We start from the raw sequence: 19,458 nt of genomic DNA on the forward strand, positions 1-19,458 counted from the left end.
ATGGAAGAGGCATCTCCAAAATTGATCCAGGCGTATTTGATCCAGTGCATGGAAGACATCTTAAACACCCTGAGGCACACTGGGGCTCACAGGGACTCAGAGGGACCGCAGTGCTTGCCTGGGTCACTGGTGTCCCAGTGCAACCCCAGTGAGTCTGCACAAGCTTTCTTCTCTTTTCCATCGCCCCCTTCTGGGGCCTTAGGGCGGATCCCTCCATGTGGGAAGACTCGCTCATTTGCCCTCATGTGGATTTGTGTGCAGAAGTGGAAGGATGCCTCAGAGAACTATAGAATTCTCTTTCCCCACTGAGTCTCCAGCTTCCACTGACTCTACAGCTATGTCATAGGACTACCCCATGTACCCCCAAGTCAAGAGGGGTGGGGGTATCAAGGGAGCCCCAGGTCTCTTGTCTACTCAGTTCCTTTTTCTGACCAAACACACACATTTAATTTTCAATTCTTCCCACCTCAGGAGAGACACAGGGGTTTTGGAGAGAGGTTAAGGTGGTGAGTGGGGAGAGAAAGGAGAGATGGAATTGAGAATGAACATTATTCCTGGGAGATTCATCTATTCCCTCCTAGATCTGTACTGCCCAGCGTGGGATTCTTTGGTAGTTAACCCAGAGTTGAAATGGAGTAGAACAGTACTGGCAGCCATATCAGTAGCGGAGTCTCCACAGAGGGTGAATTCCTCAGGCTCTTTGTCTCTCAGATTCGGGGGGTGTGTGTGTGTGTGTGTGTGTGTGTGTGTGACACACACACACACCCCAAAACATTTATTTAAATAAAATTTTAAGAACTTCAGCCATCAGGCAATGTGAGATCAGAGAACTCTGATTTCCAACCCAATGCCTCCAGTCTTTCTGTGTCTCAGGAGCGAAAAAATATTATATATAAATAAAAATTGCCGCAGTAAAGATTTAATCTGAGATAACATTGTTTTAGGCTATATCGCTTTTTAAAAGTCTCTTAACCTGACATCTTAACGACCTCATTAACTCAGCCAGATAGGGAGATAGGCACAGACGGACGCGGCAGGAAAAACAAATTAGTGGAAGAGTCTACAGGGCTCCTGATTGCCTGGAAGACGGGGGTTCCCGAGAATGCTGGAGAATACAAGTGAGATTGGCTTAGAGAACTGGGGGCCCATGGGGCCCTAGCAGCCCGACCTCTTGCATAGGCTGGTGGGGAGGAAAAGGGAGCAGCTTGGGAATGCTGAGCTTGCAGCAGCCTCCCAGCAGGACAGACTGAGGGGACCCCTTCCTAGCTCCAGCTCTGAACTGTCTGGAGGGATTTGGGACCCTCTGGGGGCAGTAGGGCCTCAGGAGCCTAAGATTAGTGCCCCACTGCCGCCACGCTGCCACCACCACAGCCTCCAGCTCCCAGCTGGGACACCACTTTCTCAGCACAGAGATCCAGCTCTGAGCTCTGACTATTAACTGAAGTGAACCCACTCACCTGCTCCCAGGCCTTTTCAGTCGCTGATCACATCCTTCTCTCCCCAGCATACTCATCTATTTGGGGAATCAGGATGGGAAAGAGTTTTCTCCTGTCTAGATAGTATCAACAATCTGAATAACTCACTTAAAAAACTTAAGTGGAGCAGAATATAAATTTGGGATCTATCCAGCTGGGGGTGTTCTCTCCACTCTTCCCCCTGCCCATTCTGGCTGAGTCAGGGCAACAGAGCCTACCCCAAGAGCCAGTGGATAGAAGGAGTTTCAGAAGGAATCTGAGCAATAAAATCAAGGCAAAAAAAAAAAAGATTTTATTTTAAAAACAGGTTTGTGGGGTTTTTTTTCCTTTTTGCATTCAGTACATTGTCATTCAGACATCACAATACTATATACAGATACACAACATTTTTAAAAAGCCTATTTTGGATGAACATTTCAAAAGAACACTGTTTTGTAATGCACCAGTGGGAAGGGAGAAGGTGAGCCCCCATCCCCCAGCACCAAGTTGGCCTTTGAGGAGGGAAATGTCAGGCAGCGTCTACGTTAGCTGGCTAATTGGGAGCCAGCTATTTTGGTCTCCTGGAAGAAAAACTGCTGTCCTCTGGACGATGAGTAAAAGTGAAAATGTGAGGCCTTCTCAGCTACTGCCTTGATGGAGAAGCAACTGGAGAGGGAATCTGCTGGGGGACCGGCTCTCCATCCCCTTGGAAGAGAAGCTTGTCCGCTCCCTAGAAAAAAAGTTCTGCTTCTGTGCCTGGCCTGATCCTCAGCCTCACCACAGAGAGAGAAAGAGAGAGAGAAGGAGAGAAGACAGATTTAGCAGCATGGTGGGAGTTTCTGTCTTCCCTGGATTTCCGCATGTTGATTGAGAAGCAGAACAGAGGAGGCCATGGGGGCAAAGGTGGCTCCTCAGAAACTCAGTTCCTTGGTCCAGGTTGGGGAGAAGGGGAGGTGGCTCCTCAGCCAATTCCAGCTTTTGTTGAAACAGGAAAGAAAGAAAACCTAAGCGCTGTCTGTACTCCAATCACGATGCCAGATCCCTAATACTTATCATTAATATTAATGTGACTTTTAAAATATGCACAGAAAAATCTTAACTGGGAAATCTTGCCTAACTAAAGAGTGCCAGAGGGACAGGGAACAGGAGGAAGGAGTGGAAGGAAAGTAGGAGCTCGCCAGGTCCTGCTCGGGGTCGCACCCTCAGGGGGGTCGTCTACCTGCCCGGGCAAAGGATGAGGCAAAAATGGGGTCATTCGGGGTTCCCCAACTCTGCTTTGGCTGGAATGATTGGGCTCTTCGCTGCCACTTGGCGTTCTGGCAAGGCGAGGGGCGACGGCCAGAGGGAGTGGAGGCAGGCTGCCTTCCTCCCACGCCCGCCCAGACCCACCTCCAAAGCCGCTGAGGCGGGGTAGGTGCCATCTGCATAGGGGTGAGGGTTGAGGATGGGGTGGGGAGTAGAGGGCGGCAGAGCACACCCTCTGATACCCTCTGCCTCCCAGCGGAGCGGTTCCTCTTTCTGGTTAACATTAAATATTTGTCTGTACCCGAAAAGCATCCTTCGGTGTGTTCGGATATGGTACAAATCGGCGACATAAATAGACGGGGCGGGCGGCTGGGTGGGCGGTCAGGTAGAGTGAAGATGAGGTGCTTTTGATTTGCTGACCACCTTCTTCTCTTTGACCCGCCGGTTCTGGAACCAGATGGTGACCTGGCGCTCCGAGAGGTTCGTGGTAGCCGAGATGCGCCGGCGCTTCTCTTTGGTGATGAACTTGCTGGCCGCATACTCCTTCTCTAGCTCCTTCAGCTGCACCTTGGTGTAGGGCACGCGTTTCTTGCGCCCGCGCCGGTAGCTGTTGACCTCGGGCTGTAGGGGGACCACGTCTGGGGGGAGAGAGAAGGCGGGCGGCAAGAAGTGAGTCGCATGGTTGGACCCAGGACCCTGCGAGGGGCCTCAAGTCTGCGCGGCTGCGGAGGCACAGGTTCCGGCAGGGACTCAAAGGGAGCTGATGGATTGTCCCCAAATCTTTTGCACCTCTGTTATTAGCAAGGCCACGACTTAGGTGAGGACCCTGGGGTATTGCCTCTGGTGCAAACTTTAAAGGAGGGGGCGCCCAAAACTCAGTAACCAAGATAAATGATATTTTAATGCAATGTTTTAAAATATATAAATGAATGCCCAAAAATCCATGATGAACAAAATATGAAAATTTTAAATAAATACGGGACCAGTATTACTGATTTTTCCTTTTGCCTCAGCTTCCAGCATGGCTCTACACAGCACCCCTTATTAGAATCCTCGTTCCCTTAGAGGGGTCCCTCCAAATTGCACCCTGGTCTGCTATCCTGCAGGATTGCAGGTATTCAGGAAAACCCCTCTTTCCTGCAGTTAGATCATTTGGCATGAGTCAGTTTATACTCTGCCCCATTATCAGAGGAAGGTGTTCTTTTGTATGTTTGAGGGAGGGCATGGCGGGCAGGGAGACAGTTTCAGTGGGCACAGACCCCCAAGTGGGGCCTCTTGCCTTTGGTCACTGGCTCTGCACTAGGAATCTGAGGCCAGCACCGACAGCTAGAGAGAAGAAAAGTGGCCAGGTGAAGCCAGACTGCCTGGGAGCCAATCTCTAGGAGTCCAGTGTTGTGAGCCACTTAGTAACATCCAAGGTGGGAAGTCCTAGCACTGAGATGTAGGGAATCAGGTCCCTAGAAGTAGAGGGTCCACACCCGGGTGTGTGCCCACCAGAGGAGACACCAAGAGAGCCCTTCTTGGGTTGAAACCAGCTGTTCACGTAAGTCTTCTATAAAAAGAAATCAGTGCCCCTCCCTTGCCCCCATAAATGTCCACTCACCAAAACTGCAAATTCTGCTCCAATCTGCTATCCCTGTCATTCCTCTGAGGCTGAAGGAGACTGTCCCCACCCCATGCAGGAACCCTAATCCTAAATTCTAAATACCTTGTCATCCCACTACTAGTTCAATTTCTTCATGCTCTGAGAATGTCACAGGCAATATGTGTCACTTATATCCCCCCTTCCACTCCACCCTCACCTCTGTCAATAAAAAGATCATAGCAACACTTTCAAGGGGAAGTGGGGAACTAGGAAAATTATCTGAGTAACTCACCCTTCAATTTTTAAAAACGTAATTGGCAGACTTCTTCATGCAGGATTTAATGAGTAGGACTGAATATTTGAGATTTCCCCTTCATTCTTACTGCCCTTTGGAAGTGTAGACACAGTCTAGAATGAGGACACAAAGCTCTTCCTGAAATGCTTGTTCTCACTGCCCCCCCCCCATCCCACCCTCATGAAACACCTTCCTTATACCCTTTCTCATTGGGTCTGCTCTCTCTCAGGGACCCTTGTCCCTGACAAGGATGGGGAGAGAAGAGGTCACCATCAAATGCAGGGGGGGAATAAAGTACACAGAAAGAATATGGGAGAGAGGGGGTTCCAATGGCCTGGTCTGGCTGTCTTCACGACGACAATTTTTCAGGAAAATTGTGGGACTTGTCACTTCTCTCTGCCTATGTAGGAATAGGCCAAGTTTTTGTTTTTCTTTTTTTTAAATCTGCAAAACAAAACAACTTCACTTTAGCAGAGCAGATCCTTTATGTTAAAAAGGATTTTTTTTTTGCACAAGATAATTTTTAAAAGTCTCTCAGTTCTCAAATGTGTCTTACTCTTACAGATGTAACTATGATTTGAGAAATTGATGATTCTGGAATAAGAGTAAAACAGAGAGGGTCAGTAATGATACCGTGAGGCTCTTTTTTAATCCTCGGAACATTTTTTCCAGTCTTATTTTATTAAACCCATTTTACAAGATAAGGAATCTGAGGCTCAGAGTAGGTAAAAGAACTTAAGTGGCAGAGCCAGATTTTAAACCCAGATTTTTGGACTCAACATAATGACACAGTAAGTTCTAAAATGGAAACAGACCACCTGGTACAATTTAGCTTTAAAATACCTCCTTTTTCCTGGAGAGCAAATGGGATAAAAGTGGGTTTGGTTTCCTGAATTAACCAGATAATTGTCCCTGATTTTTTTTAAACTTCACTTTCTGGAAATGCTCACAATTATCTACCCAAGTCTGGGTCTCCTAAACCCCAACTATAAATTTCCAATGAGGCTTAATCAACAAACCCTAAAAAATCAGTTTAAAAAAAGCAGATAACTGGTCCAAATTGGTTATTTTTCTCTACAGAATGCCAAGAGTTGATTTGGCCAAGTTTTTCGTGGATCAGACCTAACGGCTGGTTGTTTTGGCCAACTGGGGAAATACCTTCAGTCTTGCCTTCTCAAAGAAGCCCCCTTTCATTGTCTGCTGTCTTGTCTGGAAAGGAAGTGGGATCTGCAGATGTGGAAACATCTGGAAGCTTAGGCCTCGAGTTGTGTCTATGCTGCCTAAAGTAAGTAGAGGACTTGGTGATTAATTTTACAATCAACCTTTCCCTAATCTCCCTTCAGAGCGTGTGGGCACACACACACACACACACACACACACCCCACTTCATACCTGGGAACCTAACAGACACTTTTGAGGAGCAGATAAAAATCAGATCAATGCTCAGCCATAGCTCTCTCTTGGGGTCCTGTGTACATGTTCCTACTGCCCACTGGCTCTTGACCACCCACTCCCAAAACAGGGCTCTGGTCCTCCGAAGAGGACCTTGTTCAGCTAGAAATCCTAGCCACTCTTCTCAACCAAATTCCAAAGACTTGTCAGTAGAGACTTCCAGTATGGCCCAAAGAGCCCATTATTTCCTTCTCTCTCTTACTCTCTCTCCCCATCCTATCTGTCTCTGTCTCTCCCTGTCTCCCCCACCCCGCCCCCCTCCTCTCTGCTTCTCTCTTGGAATTTCTGCCTCTCTCTGTCAAAATTAAAAACTGTCTATACACACTATAGGAAGAAAAACAAAGAGCAAAGAAGCAAGGGTCTAGATAATTGGGTGAAGGAAGAAGCCACAACTCATCTTGGCCCCAATTATCTGGATCTTTCTGAACAATTGCCTTCATCTCCCACACCAGCCCAGACTGCCATAGATGAGGTCTCTCAGAGCCAGAGGCACTGAAAAGAGACAGTAGTGTTTATGCCTAGATGCTGCCGAACAAACCACAATTGCATAGACAGAGTTATCTGGAAATCTCACTACTTTAAAAGAGCTCTGTGTGGGTAGAAAGATGGAGGGTGTTTGAAGATAATTTCTTATTCATCTGCCTTTTGCCTGGACCTCTGCACTCACTGAGATACACCAGCCCGATTCTATTTCCACACCGGGAGTGTGTGAGCACATAGCTGTTGAGATACACTGGGTTTTTATATCCACTTCCATGCCATAATTTGCAAGTGTATTAAATCTCAGTTGGGCTATATTTTTTTTTATGTCAAAGATATTTTTCTCTAGGAGGCTGTGATAAAAAAGTGCTTACTTTTAGTTTTTTTTTTTTCTGGGAATCTTTAAGATGTTTATTTTGCTCAAAGATATTTCTGAGCCTCTCTCCAATCTCTCACTCCCACCTCGCTCCACATGCATACACAGCAATGCCAGAGCAGCTCCCTCTCATCCCCTCTTCACACTAAACCCATTGCCCACTGCTCTAGACTTGTGCCTCTGCCCACAGTGGGCTTGGTGGGCATCTTCCCCTCTGTCCTTCAGCTCCTTAGCATGGCCTGTTGGCTACCAGCTACTGATGCTCCAGGAATTCCTGCTAAACTCCCATCTCCTAAGCAGCTTCCCATCTGGGTGAGATGGGAAATTAAAGGGCCATATCTCCACAACACATTATTGTACACCTACATGTGAGTTGCCTATCTTCTAGAAAAGTGTTATTATGTGTTTCATATTAGGTGGTTAATAACAGAAATCATATTATATAAAAATATAGTCAATGCAGAGTAGGTAACGCATGATACCATGTACTAAAATTCTATCATCCTAAATCTTCTGGCAGCCAGAAATTGGGTGTCTAGTGTGGGTCCCACCTTGGTCAGCTGTGTTATACTAAGTCATCTTATAATATTTACAAGAATGTTATTTGCTACACTTTCTAACATCATTCAGTAATTTTTTTTTTAACCATCTGCCCTTGCCCCAATCCCGGATGCAGAGGAATTTCAGGCCCACCCTTAGGAGGTCTTCAGGTCTATACTTCCCAATGAAAATGTCCCTGGGTCCACATGTAGGGCTGGGAGGGGGGGGGCTCTGGGCAGTATGGGGAGGCATATATGGCTGTTCTGGGGCCCCAGGACCCCTGTAGGCATCAGAATGGAGCCAGTCAGCCCTCTCCCACTGAGCTCTGCTTATATATAGCAAGAGCAGACTCAAGCTCTGGATTCACTAGACCCTTAATCCTGATTTCTCAGCACAAAGCTGAATACAAAGCTCCTGATGTGGTTTTGAGAAACCTGGAACTGGTCTTTTCCCCTGTGGAGTCGGGGGTGGTGGTTTGCAGGATCCCTTCCTGTTCAGAGATAGCCTCAATTGGAAAGGGAACAGAACACCAGTAAATTCCAATCCCCCACCGCATATGGAGCCAGACAATACAGAGGGGTCCCCCGCCTGGGCCTGGACCTCAGATCCTTCCAAAGCAGGTCTCCCCCCCACCCGCCCCGCCCCACCCTCATCCTCACTCCCCTCTAAGAGAAAGAGACACTCCCCTGTGTCTAAGGCATGGGTAACTCTCTTTCTCCCCCGCATTTGGGGGAGTTGGTAGTGCGAACACCCACAGGATTTGAGCTCAGTACACCAGAGAGGCAAAGAATTTTATAATCCAGGAGAGGGATGTGAACTCCCTTTTCTCCACACCTTCTCCAGAGATTTTAGCTCTCTTGTTCCTTTAACAATCAGGAAATTCGTGGACAAATTCTTAAAATAAATCAAGAAAAGAAAATAAAAAAGAAAACATCCTACATTTCTGTAGATCCCGGCAAATTAGACCCCTATTTAAAAACAACAACAACAAAAACTGTCCAGTGCCTGCAGTGCCTGAATGATCTTGGACGTTCAGGCAAACAAAATGTTTGGGTGTTCTTATTTTTTTCCGCAGTTAATCGGTGGGTTGAGCGTTTTGTCCTAGTGGTTTTAGATTCCAAGGCACCCAAGGCCCACCCCACCCCCCATTCCTGGCCGGAAGCGGGCTTAGGAGGCCAAGAGCCGCGCGTGAGGCTGGAGCCCGCTGGGGGAGGAGGAGACAAGCTCCCGACTGGAGCGGAGCCGGCGGCCGGGCGCTCGGGCGCCTGTGATTGCTTCACTCTCCGCCCGGCAGCTCCGGGGAACGTGTCGGAGCAGATTTCTTCCCCGGCGCATTCCTCAGCGCAGCTCGCCCGGCCGGCTCCATCGGCAGCCCAGCAGAGCCGGCGCGCCGGGGCCAGACGGCGGGGGTGGCTGGGGCGCGGAGCCCCGGGGCAGGCGGGGCTGGGACGGGTCCCTGGCGGCGGCGGCGGCGCTCGGGCCCCTTCCTTACCTGGAAAGGGAGACTTCCAGAGATGGGCGGACTGCGACTGCTCCTTGGAGCAGTACACCTGACTGTCCCAGCCGTTGGAGAGAGCCCAGTGCTGGTAGCCTTCGACGGGGATGAGCGCGTCGTGACGCGGCTCCGGGTGCCCGCTGATCCCAGGCACCACAGACACGTCCAGGTAGCCGGGCATCGCCTGGTAGGAGCTGGCGAAGCTGGGATAGAAGGCGAACTCCTTGGCCCTGGAGGACAGGTCGTCACCCGGCAGGGCGCCCGACGGCTCGGGGTACTTATCGCCCGGGTGGTAGGCGCAAGGCTTTTGCTGCAGGTTCACGTTGTGCGACAGGCGGCAGCCGTAGTAGCTGCCACCGAAAGGGTAGCCGTAGCCCAGGGTGGCGCTGGACGAGGTGGGGGGCGCCGGCGGCGGGGCGCATTGGCGCGCCGCCTCCGGGGCCGGAATGTCCGTGTAGACGGCGCCCTGAGGGGCGCCCAGGGGAGCCGGCGGGCGGCCCAGCACGGGGTGCGGAAGCAGGTCGCGGCAGTGGCTGGCCGGGCAGCTGCTGCCCAGCCCGTCCATGCTCGGGGCTTTGCCGGGGCTCGCTCCGCTGCAGCCACCCCCCGCGCCGCCCGCGCCGCCGCCTCCCCCGCCGCCGCCGCCGCCGCCGCCGCTGCCGCTCTCCGCCGCGCTGTCCTCATAGACGTACATAAGGCTCTCCGGCCAGCGAGGATGCAGGAGCAGCGAAGTCGTCATGACATAATCTGCTCGAGCTTTTTAAAAACTCCACTTGCCACAGGCTGCGAGCTGGGGAGACACCTCGCTCCCTTTTCCCCTCCCCCATCCCTCCTCCCTTCTCTCTCTACCCCTCCCCTCCTCCTCCTCCTGGTGCTTCCACCTCCCTCCCTACATGCCCTCTACGCATGCGGGGACATTTCATTAAGAAATCACCGGCTCCCGCCAGCCTCCCCTCTGCAACCCTCCCGCGCCCACGTGACGCCACCCGTGCACGTGATGCCCTGGCCGGGTCTCCTGGGGTTCCCACCCCTAGAGGTGGGGCGGGGCGAAAGGGAAGAGGTCTCTGCTGATTGGCTCTCAGGAGGGGCAAAGAGGAGGGAGCTGGGAGATTTAAAGGGACAGGGCAACGCCCCCTGGCTGGCCTCGGGGAGGGAGAATGAGGAGGGGGAGGCTGAATTTGGCCGACGCAAAGGGGTCTGGCAAGACCAGGACTGTTCCTGGGCGCCTCCCACTAGGCTTAGGAGGCGTGTGGGGGAGACTGATTCCTACCCAAAAAGATCGCTGTGACTGGACTGGGGCTTGGAGCTAAGAGTCGGGGAGACACCGTATTTTTTTTTTTTTCTTAATAAATAAAAAAACTGGAAAGTAGGCGGAAGCGCACCGGCAGGGCGTGGGGAGCCCCGGGTCTGGCCTTGGCTGACTCCCTGGGAGCTCCGGCTGGAAAGAACCCGACACCGAGCAGCAAGACTTTGATGCCGGGCTTGTGTTTCCATTTCCGACTTTCAGCCACTTTCCCCAAAGCCCCAGTTGTCTAAGAGGGACCCTCTCTAGGCTCGTTGCCCGCAGGTCTTCCTCCAGCGGAGCAGCGAAGGCTAGGAGGATGTAGTAGCCCCCAAACACAAACATCATCACACGGAGGGCGGGATGCTCTCAATGAAAAATTGAGATAGAATAAAGAAGAGAAATGGGGGCAATAGAATAGACGGGTATTTCAATATACAATAGAAATTAAAAGACTCGGAGTGAGATTTTTCAAAGAAAAGGGGGAGGAGGAGCAGGGATTCGGTCTAGGAAAGCTGAAAAGCTCTTGATGTGAACAAGAAGAGCACGCGCTCTCAGATCCGTGTACAAAAGGAAACGTGGGATGAGGGAGAGTCGGCAGCGCTGCCCCTTTGGAGGGACATTTCCCAGGCGCTACTCTGGGAGACCCCAGGAGGCCCGACCCCAGCCCGCGGATTCGCCTCCGCCCTCGCCGCCTGGGTTGAGCCGGCCATAGGCTGAGGGGCCAGGCAGAGCCGGGATCAATGCAGTTCCCAGCTGGATAACCCCAACTTTAGCTCCCATAGCATTCTTGGGGTCACTCCCTTTTAATGTGAAGTGTTTCGATGCTTTGAAACTACCCAATCTTTTCAAAGAAAAAATTAACACCAACTTACTAATTTTCTAAAAAAGCCCCCCTCTTCTCTCCTCCCAATCTCCAGACTTGTCGGGCTTCCTGTGCTCAGTTTGGTGCCTCAGTAGAGGCACCCCTTTCCAGAGAGCATCTCCGTGGGATTGAGCCAAGTTCCCTTTCAGCACAGGGCCTCCCTGAGGAGAAGAGGTAATAAAGAGAGAGAGAAAAAAGGGGAGAGGGGCTACAGCATCTCCCTCTTTCCTGCCTCTGCCAAAGATTTTAAATGCTGGGTGCTCCTGTCCAGACCGCGCACAGGCCGTGGCCAGGAAATAGCCTCGGGCTAAGCCGAACCCACTGGATCCCTTCAGCTTGAGAGCAAATGGTCAGGTCTGTACTGAGATCTGGCCCACGGGCCGCCTCCCTTCTACCGTAGGCGCAAGGTGGTGTTGGACGATGGAGAGCGCCCTGGCGTGGGTGAGTTAGGAGAAGAGATGCAATCTTTATCAGGGTGACCTTCATTCAGAAGGGTCACCTCAGAGTTCCAGAAAGCAGGCTTTGGACTGGGCTGGCAGTAGGAGGAAAAATATATCAGGAAGCTTGGAACATGAGCAGGCCAGCTTGAGTGTGTGTCGAGGGCGATGATGGTGGAAGGAGGAGAGAGGAGTGGAGGGGAAGGTGGGTCTTGCTGGGAGCCGGCTCTTGGCTAGGAAACTGGCTTCCCTGCCTCCGGAGTTCCAAGGTCAAGGTAAAAGGAAGAAAGCAAACATGGCCTGGCTAGTCTAGACTGGGTCGTGTGACCTTGGCCCCCGCGTCTGCCTGCGGCCTGCCTGGTGGGGGTAGGTGGGTGGAGAGGTCTGCCGTTTTTTCCCTCCGCAGGTGTAGGGGTGGTGCGGAGGCCCTGGCTTCCCCTCCTGTGCAGTGCGGGGTCCGGTTCCGCGTGGAGAACCCAGGCGACGTGGACCGGGCTGAGTGGGGCAACCGGGCGAAACAAAGGGCCTGAAATGGCCACCCCGTTCCTGGGGCTCCCTCCCGGGTCCGGGAATGGTCTAGCTCAACGCCAGATCCGTCTTCACGGGCCAGAACCCAAAGACGGGTCCCCCAGCCTTTGGGAGTAAGGGGCAGAACAGCAGAAAGGCTCTGGGTGCAGGCGGCCCAGCAATAAATAAAATCAATAGTAGGTTCTTTTCCAGGTTTATATAAGGGCATTAATTATTCCTATTGCAATGAGATATAGATTTAACCCAGCAATTTTACAATTCCATTTACTAGGGGCTTTATGCGGCCAAAATTTAGCGAAGAGTGGAAAGAGAAGGAAAAGTTCCCTTCGTCAAGGAGACCAGCCGAAGAAGATGTAGGCCCCCCAGAGACCTGAGAGAGTGGGAAGGCTGGAGGCGAAAGTTCAGGACTCAGGGCGTTGAAAGCGCCAGAGAAGGGTCCGCATGCTCTGAACGATTTCCCACTCTTTCGCTGGGTTCCCCAAGACCTTCCGCGCCTGAAACTGCCGGCTCCAAGACTGGGGCGCACCCGGAGCAGGGAGGGAGGCGACGAGGCGAGAGCCTGCGGGCGGGCGCCTCAAAGTAGAGCCTTGTTGGTTAATTAACTTTAAGCCTGGGGTCGCTTCTCCCTCCTCCCCCGAAAAAAAAATTGTGAATCTCGCTGAGACACAAATAAAACCAAATTAAACACTCCAGGAGAATATGCACTACTGGAAACGTAGTAATTACATCGCCGAAGCGATGAGGCGATCCCGCCCTAGAAAGCCAGGCGCTGAAACCCTCGGCTTCGGCGCTCACCCCCCGCCGCTGAGCCACACCTCGCCCCGCCTGGGGCTTCGCGGGTGGGCCGATGGAGCTGGACTGCGGACCTGGTGGAGAGGAAATCGGGAGGAATGAATAGGAATGTGACCCTTCGGTCTCTAGCTGTGATGTTGGTGTGTGCGGGAAAGGACGGAGCATTTCATCACTCCAAAGGAAAATGGAAAACGGCCCCTCTAGCCCCGTCTAGAAGCCCCGGGCTGCGCTCTCCGCTCTTTTTTCAAAGGGACATTTGTGATGGCGAGGCCACGGGAGCCGCTCTGCCCTCAGCTTCCTCTATGGACTGAGTTCCCCGCTAAGTTCAACTCTGAAATTCTTGTTTTCAAAGGCCCCAATATATAAAGGAGATATTCAATGTGCCTTCTCACTGGAAGTGTGTGTGTGTGTTTGCACGGTGTACGTGTGCACACGCCTGGCCTGTGGGTTTGTGATCGTGGGCAGCCTCCATGCACTGTTCCAGCACATGCCCTTGCGGATACGGCCCAAGTGTATTCATGAAAATACCCAGCCCTCGCCGAAATCCTCTCTATGCAAATAAAGATCTCTGCTGGTCTGTTTATTTCTCTGGATACACACTTGATTCATATGCTCATCCTGCTCTCTACTTAGATATCCCCAGGAAAATGAAGAGGCAGATGTCTGTGTCTTTCTAAAGTTGAGGGGTGAAATTCCTGGCCCGCTGTGTTAGAGACCAAGTCGGAGGGGTAAGTTAGCAGCATTTGCAGCAGGAGCGTGCAAGGTTGCCGTACACACTCGAGGGCTGGGTGAAGCTTGAATGCCAGGCTAGGGAAAAGGGGATGAGATAAATGAGGTTGGTGTACCCCTTATTCAGGGCCCAGATTGCCTTCTTTGGAAATCAAGCATCAGTTGATTTCCCTTCCTCCCGCTCTTTCCTCTGTTTCCTCCATATTGCCCAGGAAAAGAAAAAAAAAGAGCTTGAAGCTCTGAAGCTCCTGCCCCCCCACCCCCCGCTTTTTTTTTTTTATGGGAGAAATTCCAGTTTAAAAAAAGGAGGGGGTGGGTTGAGGCTGCAGGAGAACAAAGAGCCTTACCACCATGGGGTCTGGATTCTCGCCCAGACTTGGGGCCTTGGTGGGCGGGCATAGAGTTTGGGGGGCCCTTTCCTGTCCAGGATACGGGCTGCAGGCAGGATGGAAGAGATTTGTGGAGGATAGAGGACATAGGGCTTGAGCTATCTAGGAAAGAAAGGGATGTTTGGGATAGAGAAGTCACTTACAGGAAGGGTTGGGAGTTCCAGGGTTGGGGGGGTGAAACTATGAGAGAGCCCCCTGAGAGTGTGACTGAGCTGGGAGAGCCTTACACACTCAGAGGAAATTAATTCCTGTTGGGTCACAAAGGGTGATACTGGTGGGGAAGGAAGGAAAAGAGGCTGATCATGGGGCTCCCTGGCCCTGCCCAGTCCCCTCCTCGCCTCCTTTCCCTCCACCTCCCTTGGCTCTAAAAGGTTGGGGGTGGCCCAAGGAGTGTGCAGATGCAGATGCCACTCCCAGGCTCCTGGATCCCTCTGGAACCTGCTCCACTTTGATCTCTCCACCCCCACAGCCTAGACTCAGAGCAGAGCCACCCAGGCCTCTCCTCCCAGGCTGAGACTCACCTCCTGGACGGCAGCTGCCATCCTGGCATCGTCCACCTTTATTGTTCTTCCTCCTTGGGCCCCCAGCTTGAGGAAGATGGGACCAGGATGGGCTGAGGCATCGCTGTGCTCCTAGTTTCAGAGTTTTCTGCTCTCAAACCCAAACTTGCCTTCCTCCAGGCCCTATTCACTTCCCTCTCTTAGACATCAGGGAAATCCACTCTCTTCTGCTGTCAGTTTAGGATTGCAGTGTTGGCTGAGGGTTTGGGTAGTCACATCAAACTTTCCTCTATGGTTCTGCAGGGATCCACACGAGGGTCGGGGTTTAGGCTGCCATCACCAATCTTTTCCTGGATTCTCCTCCAGCCTGCCCCCAATCACACCTGTGGTGCTCTGTGTTTGAGTGGGGAGATCAGGTAGCTGCTTCCATGGGGAAGTCTCAGGAAGCCTCCTCCAGTGGCCTCCAGGGTCCCTACCTCAGCCCTCATTCTTCCACTGCTTCCATCGCTGTCCTCTCAGCCCTGCCAAGCTCCTCACAGAGACCCTTCCCAACCCTCTTCATCCTCTCCTTCCCCAGACCCATCCCTTTTCTAATCCTCATTCCTCCTACTCCCTTTTCTTTTTCAGCAGCATCTCAGCTGGTCACTTGCCCTCCCCCCACCCCCATTGACAGAAGTTCCGGGAATAAACACAGAGTTAAGAAATTAACAAAGTATCTCTCCCGGCTTCTTGCCTCCCCAGAGCCCCTACCGTTACCCCATCCCTGCAGTGGGAGAGGGCCCTCTGTTCCCCTCCCCTCACCCCAGACACCTCCTCCTTTTAGGAAGCCCTTCAAAAACAGACAAATAAAATCTCTCCTGGTTTTAGGGCCTGTCTGAGAGGGAAGTCCAAGTTCATTTTCAAGTTAGACAAGGGAGTTGAGGGGGGTTGGGGAAGAGGTGGAGGAGCATTTGCAGGGGGCTGGATTTGGCTTCCTTTCAGAGATCTAACAACGGGCCCTTTTGGTCAGAAAGCCAACAAACCGAATGCTTGGAAAAGGTATTTATCACTTTCAATCGTTTCCTCCATCTTTTAAAGTTTAAATTTGCAGATCCTAGAAATGAGACAGATCAATCTCTTCTCTTGTCTTCCCTTCTCTTCCTTTCCCTTCCCTTCCCTTCCCTTCCCTTGCCTTCCCTTCCCTTCCTTCCTATCTCTCTCTCCCTCTCCCACTCTCTCTCCCTCTCCCTCTTCCTCTCTCTCTCTCTCTCTCTCTCTCTCCCCCTCTCTCTTTCTGTGTGTCTCTTTAGGATTTCCAGTTACTTTAAAAGAAGATAATGGAAAATAACATTTTTCTCAGAAGGGGTTGTGGACCTCAATACAGCATTCTTCTGGATCAAAATGGACTGTTTATCTTATATATCATTTTATATAAGAATGACTAAATATAAAAGACATAGCTGAAGCACTGGACATTTCATCTCTAACTAGGTGAAATACTGCCCTCAATTCCACCATGACGCTGAGACCTGGAGTTTAGTGGGTCCTAAGAGGCAGACGGTAGAGGATGTAAGTATATTTCATTATGAGGAAGGAGAAAAATTATACCCTAAATGGATTACAGCCTAGTTCTCCCCATGACCAGATACCCTCAGAAGTCACAGCAGAAGATACATTCTAATCATTCTACTTTGAAAATAATTGAGCTGGACACCAGAAATAAAAGGACCTTCAAAAGATGCCTTACCAAAAGAAAGAAAATTTAATTTTCTTATCTCCAAAAAAGAGGGAAATGAAAACCTAAGACTCAACTAAAGGTCGAGAACCCCTCCTTGCTAAAATAGCCAATCTTGGGATCTATGGAGCAAAAATGCCGGAAGGAGCTTGAACGTCTGGGTACTTGGACAAGATTCCTGCTGGTGGCAATTAATTCCACCTTCCTAAAAAGATATAATTTGGTGAAGTATTAGTTACTGGAGGGAAACTATCCCTACGATATCCTTAGGGAGGGGGCTGCTAGATTTTCTCTCCCTCACTGTCTCTTAGTTGTGGTGTTGTTTTATACATACATGCAGCAAAGTCGATGAAATCTAAAGAACTAGAAAGGGAGATGGGGACATCCATTTTCTCTCTTCCCAAAGACTGCTGCACTCACTTGCATAGTCAGAGAAAATTTAACTCAGATAAGAAGAAATATCTTTCAAGGTATAGAGACGACCTCAGACTTCTTGCACTTGATGGCCTTCAGCATTTTGGGGGAGCATGACTGTTGAGTCCTGGTGTTTGAACACTACTGGATAGTACACAGGCTGGGGGAACATGTATTGTGATAGGTGTGCATTGTGCTAGCATGGAGACATTTATAGGTTGGTCATGACAGGGGTGCTGGTGAGGGCAGGCTGATGATGGTGAAAGAAAAGGAAATACAGTGAGGATTTGAGCTTGGGGAAGACCCCTCGAATCCTCCAACTCCAGCTCTCTGCAGTGGTGGCCTTCTCTCCTTCAGCTGAGCCACTATAAGCAAAATGGGAAAAAAGACCATCCTCACGTTTTTGCAGAGATGCTATTCCTAAGGCATTAAGGAAACCTTGTGCAATTCCTCTCCTACTCTGAGGCCTTAGGAAAACCCTTTTCTGCCAGAATCTGCATGTGTGATTTGAAGCACTTGTAACTCTCTTTTCAGTGCTTGGTTTATTAATGAATATCTCTCCAAAGAAGTAATGCAGATTTATTTCTCTCATCTATTATAGACCTATCATCTCTAGACAAATAAGTATATAATATATGCTTTGTTCGGTGTTAAGGGAACTTTAGATAAATATTAACATAAGATATGTGCCCTCAGGTACCCATCTCCATCTAATTAGGTAATCTTTGTAAAAAATTTAAAAATATTTTCCTTGAATATGAAACATAGTCATGTTTAAATTAAAAAAATTTAAAGCCTTTAATTGTCTTTATGCCATTGCTGAGATGTGTGTGTGGGGTTTGGTGGACCTATGGTTTTGTGGGTAAAGATATATGTTGACACAGACACACAGGTTTGTTAATCCAACTCCACCAGTGTTTTCTCTGATGCAGAAAGCTATTAAGCAGACATGGTATTCAGACATATGTAAGGCAGAAATTCTTTTTTATTAACGATTTTGTTAACAATCTTATATTTAAGCGAGAATAAAGACACCATGTCTGAGGATATCCAGGAACAACTTTGCAGTATATAATTCTCAGACCCATTTCCCCCCCAGCCATAATTAGCAGAATTATGCGCCTGCCAGAAACCAAATTGCTATCTCGCCAAATCTGGCAGAATCCTGGCGTTGGCACTGTTCTTTCAGCGCAATTTTTTTCTCTGCACAGATTTTTAGGAGATTTGGGTCACTTCCGGAGCCTGGATGGCGGGTCCCTTCAGCCAAAGCAGTCAACGCCGCCTGGCTCCGCCGGGAACACGGCGCCAGCATCTAATTCCTTTCTCTTTTCTTTCTGGATTGATCCCAGGACTTCGAGAATTCTTTCGTTAATTACAACAGGCTGATTTTTAGGGTTTGTTTGTTGTTGTTTTTTTTTTTTGGTTGTGGTTTGTTTGTTTGTTTGTTTTTCCATGTAGTAATTATTTAGTATTGGATTTCACTAACTCCGACTAAACTGAAGCTTGGCGAAAGCCGCTTCCACACAGGACAACCAATGGCCGACACGGGAGGACCGCGGGACGAGGGCCCGCGCCGGGAAGCGCCTGCTCCGCTCCCGCGGCGCCAGAGCAGAACCGGCGAGCCAGGCACAATCACACCCGTAATCCTGACTGATGCACTTGCGTGCGCTCTGTGGGCACTGATAGCTGAGCACACAGGTGGGTACTTTTCTTTGTGGGGCAGAGCAGACTCTAATGAGATCCCGGAGAGCCCTGGGCATGTGGGGAGGCGCGAGCCGGCGCGGGTGCCCGGGCATTCAAGGACGTGCCGCTGCGAACCGATCTGGAGGTTTTGGAAGTTAGTACCCTGTGCCTCCAGGGGTTCCGGTGCTTATCTACAGGGACACATCCTAACTGCGGAATTTTTGTTGCTAACCACCACTGCCAAGACCAAGAATCAGCCAGCTTTCCCTTCCTTCTCTGCCTGTTTGCTTGTTCCTGTGGAAAGGGTACCTCCCAAATGGGGAAAGAAAACCCTCCCCTATTTTCTGTTCCTTATGCCCAGTCTTGGGATAGAGAAGTGGGTTGTGTGTGTGTGTGTCTGTGTGTGTGTGTGTGTGTGTGTGTGTGTGTGTGTGTTTAATCATACACTGACAAAGATTTCTCCAAAAAAAGTTGAGAGGATCCCTGGTTCCAAAAAAAAAAAAAAAGTGCGGAGAAGTGGATGGGTAGATGGGTGGGTGGAAGGGCTGCAGGACAGAGGCAGGGAAGCCGTGAGAACAAACTTCTGCAAACCTGGCTAAATCTTAGTTGGCGTAAGTGTAAAGGAGGAAAGCAAATTATTCAGATGTTAGGGATCTCAGTATTAAATTCTGGGTGGCTATGTTTTTGTTGCCATTTGCTCATATAGTACATATGAAGTGGCATAGTCATGTTTCATGTAGAGACTCATGATGACAATATCCCCATTACAGTTGGGTATGCTTCAGTTGTACTTCTAAACATGGTGCATTGTATAGGTCTACAAATTTCCTATATTAAGTTTTTCCTTTAGAATACTTCCTACTTTAAATAGCAGGGACAGGCTCATAAACAGTGGTGAATTTCTCTTTTCAAACATTGCAAGAAAATCAGGCTCACTACCTTTTAAAGCTTAGCCCCACCCTTGAAAAAAAAAGTTTCCCAAATGTGATTTGTCCTAGGAAGAAGAAAGCCCAATCCCATCCCTTCTCCCCTCAAGATGACGGCTCACTTAGTCTCGGGGTTCTGGCCCTCTGGTGCAAACAGAACAGTGCCTCTTGCAAGGTCCAGAGACATCCCTCCTGTCTCCATGTTGGCCTCTCAAGGCTCACTCCTTAGGATCTGAACCCGGCAGGGATCTTTCAGATGCTCTGCCCAGCTCGGAAT

General features: G+C 50.2%; 1 protein-coding gene and 1 long non-coding RNA gene across 6 annotated transcripts; one reads left to right on the forward strand and one right to left on the reverse strand.

Annotated features, from left to right (window-relative positions):
* Positions 1 to 1,744: 1,744 nt before the first annotated feature.
* HOXC13 (homeobox C13) lies at positions 1,745 to 11,118 on the reverse strand. Of its 2 annotated transcripts, none has more exons than XM_082422368.1 (2): positions 8,920 to 11,118; positions 1,745 to 3,337 (listed from the first exon to the last, which is right to left on the reverse strand). In XM_082422368.1, exons 1-2 carry the CDS (start codon positions 9,659 to 9,661, stop codon positions 3,081 to 3,083), a joined length of 999 nt encoding a protein of 332 aa, XP_082278494.1. In that variant the 5' UTR covers positions 9,662 to 11,118; the 3' UTR covers positions 1,745 to 3,080. The 2 variants fall into 2 exon arrangements, with proteins under 2 accessions (XP_082278494.1, XP_082278493.1); XM_082422367.1 differs by having other exon boundaries at positions 3,205 to 3,337; positions 8,367 to 11,118.
* LOC309641822 lies at positions 9,059 to 18,661 on the forward strand. 4 transcript variants are annotated; one of them, XR_014252767.1, is made up of 6 exons: positions 9,059 to 9,196; positions 11,125 to 11,243; positions 13,460 to 13,554; positions 15,072 to 15,992; positions 17,784 to 17,966; positions 18,075 to 18,661. It is a non-coding gene; the product is annotated as an uncharacterized lncRNA (long non-coding RNA). The 4 variants fall into 4 exon arrangements; XR_014252768.1 differs by having other exon boundaries at positions 15,072 to 15,482; positions 15,734 to 15,992; positions 17,784 to 18,661; XR_014252769.1 differs by having other exon boundaries at positions 15,426 to 15,482; positions 15,734 to 15,992; positions 17,784 to 18,661.
* Positions 18,662 to 19,458: the final 797 nt, after the last annotated feature.

Source organism: Balaenoptera physalus (assembly GCF_965194825.1).
Source record: "Balaenoptera physalus genome assembly, chromosome: 13".
NCBI lineage: Eukaryota > Metazoa > Chordata > Mammalia > Artiodactyla > Balaenopteridae > Balaenoptera > Balaenoptera physalus.

Excerpts from the sequence above, each read along its gene's own strand:
- HOXC13 (XM_082422367.1), bottom strand. The coding sequence starts at position 9,661 with ATGACGACTTCGCTGCTCCTGCATCCTCGCTGGCCGGAGAGCCTTATG.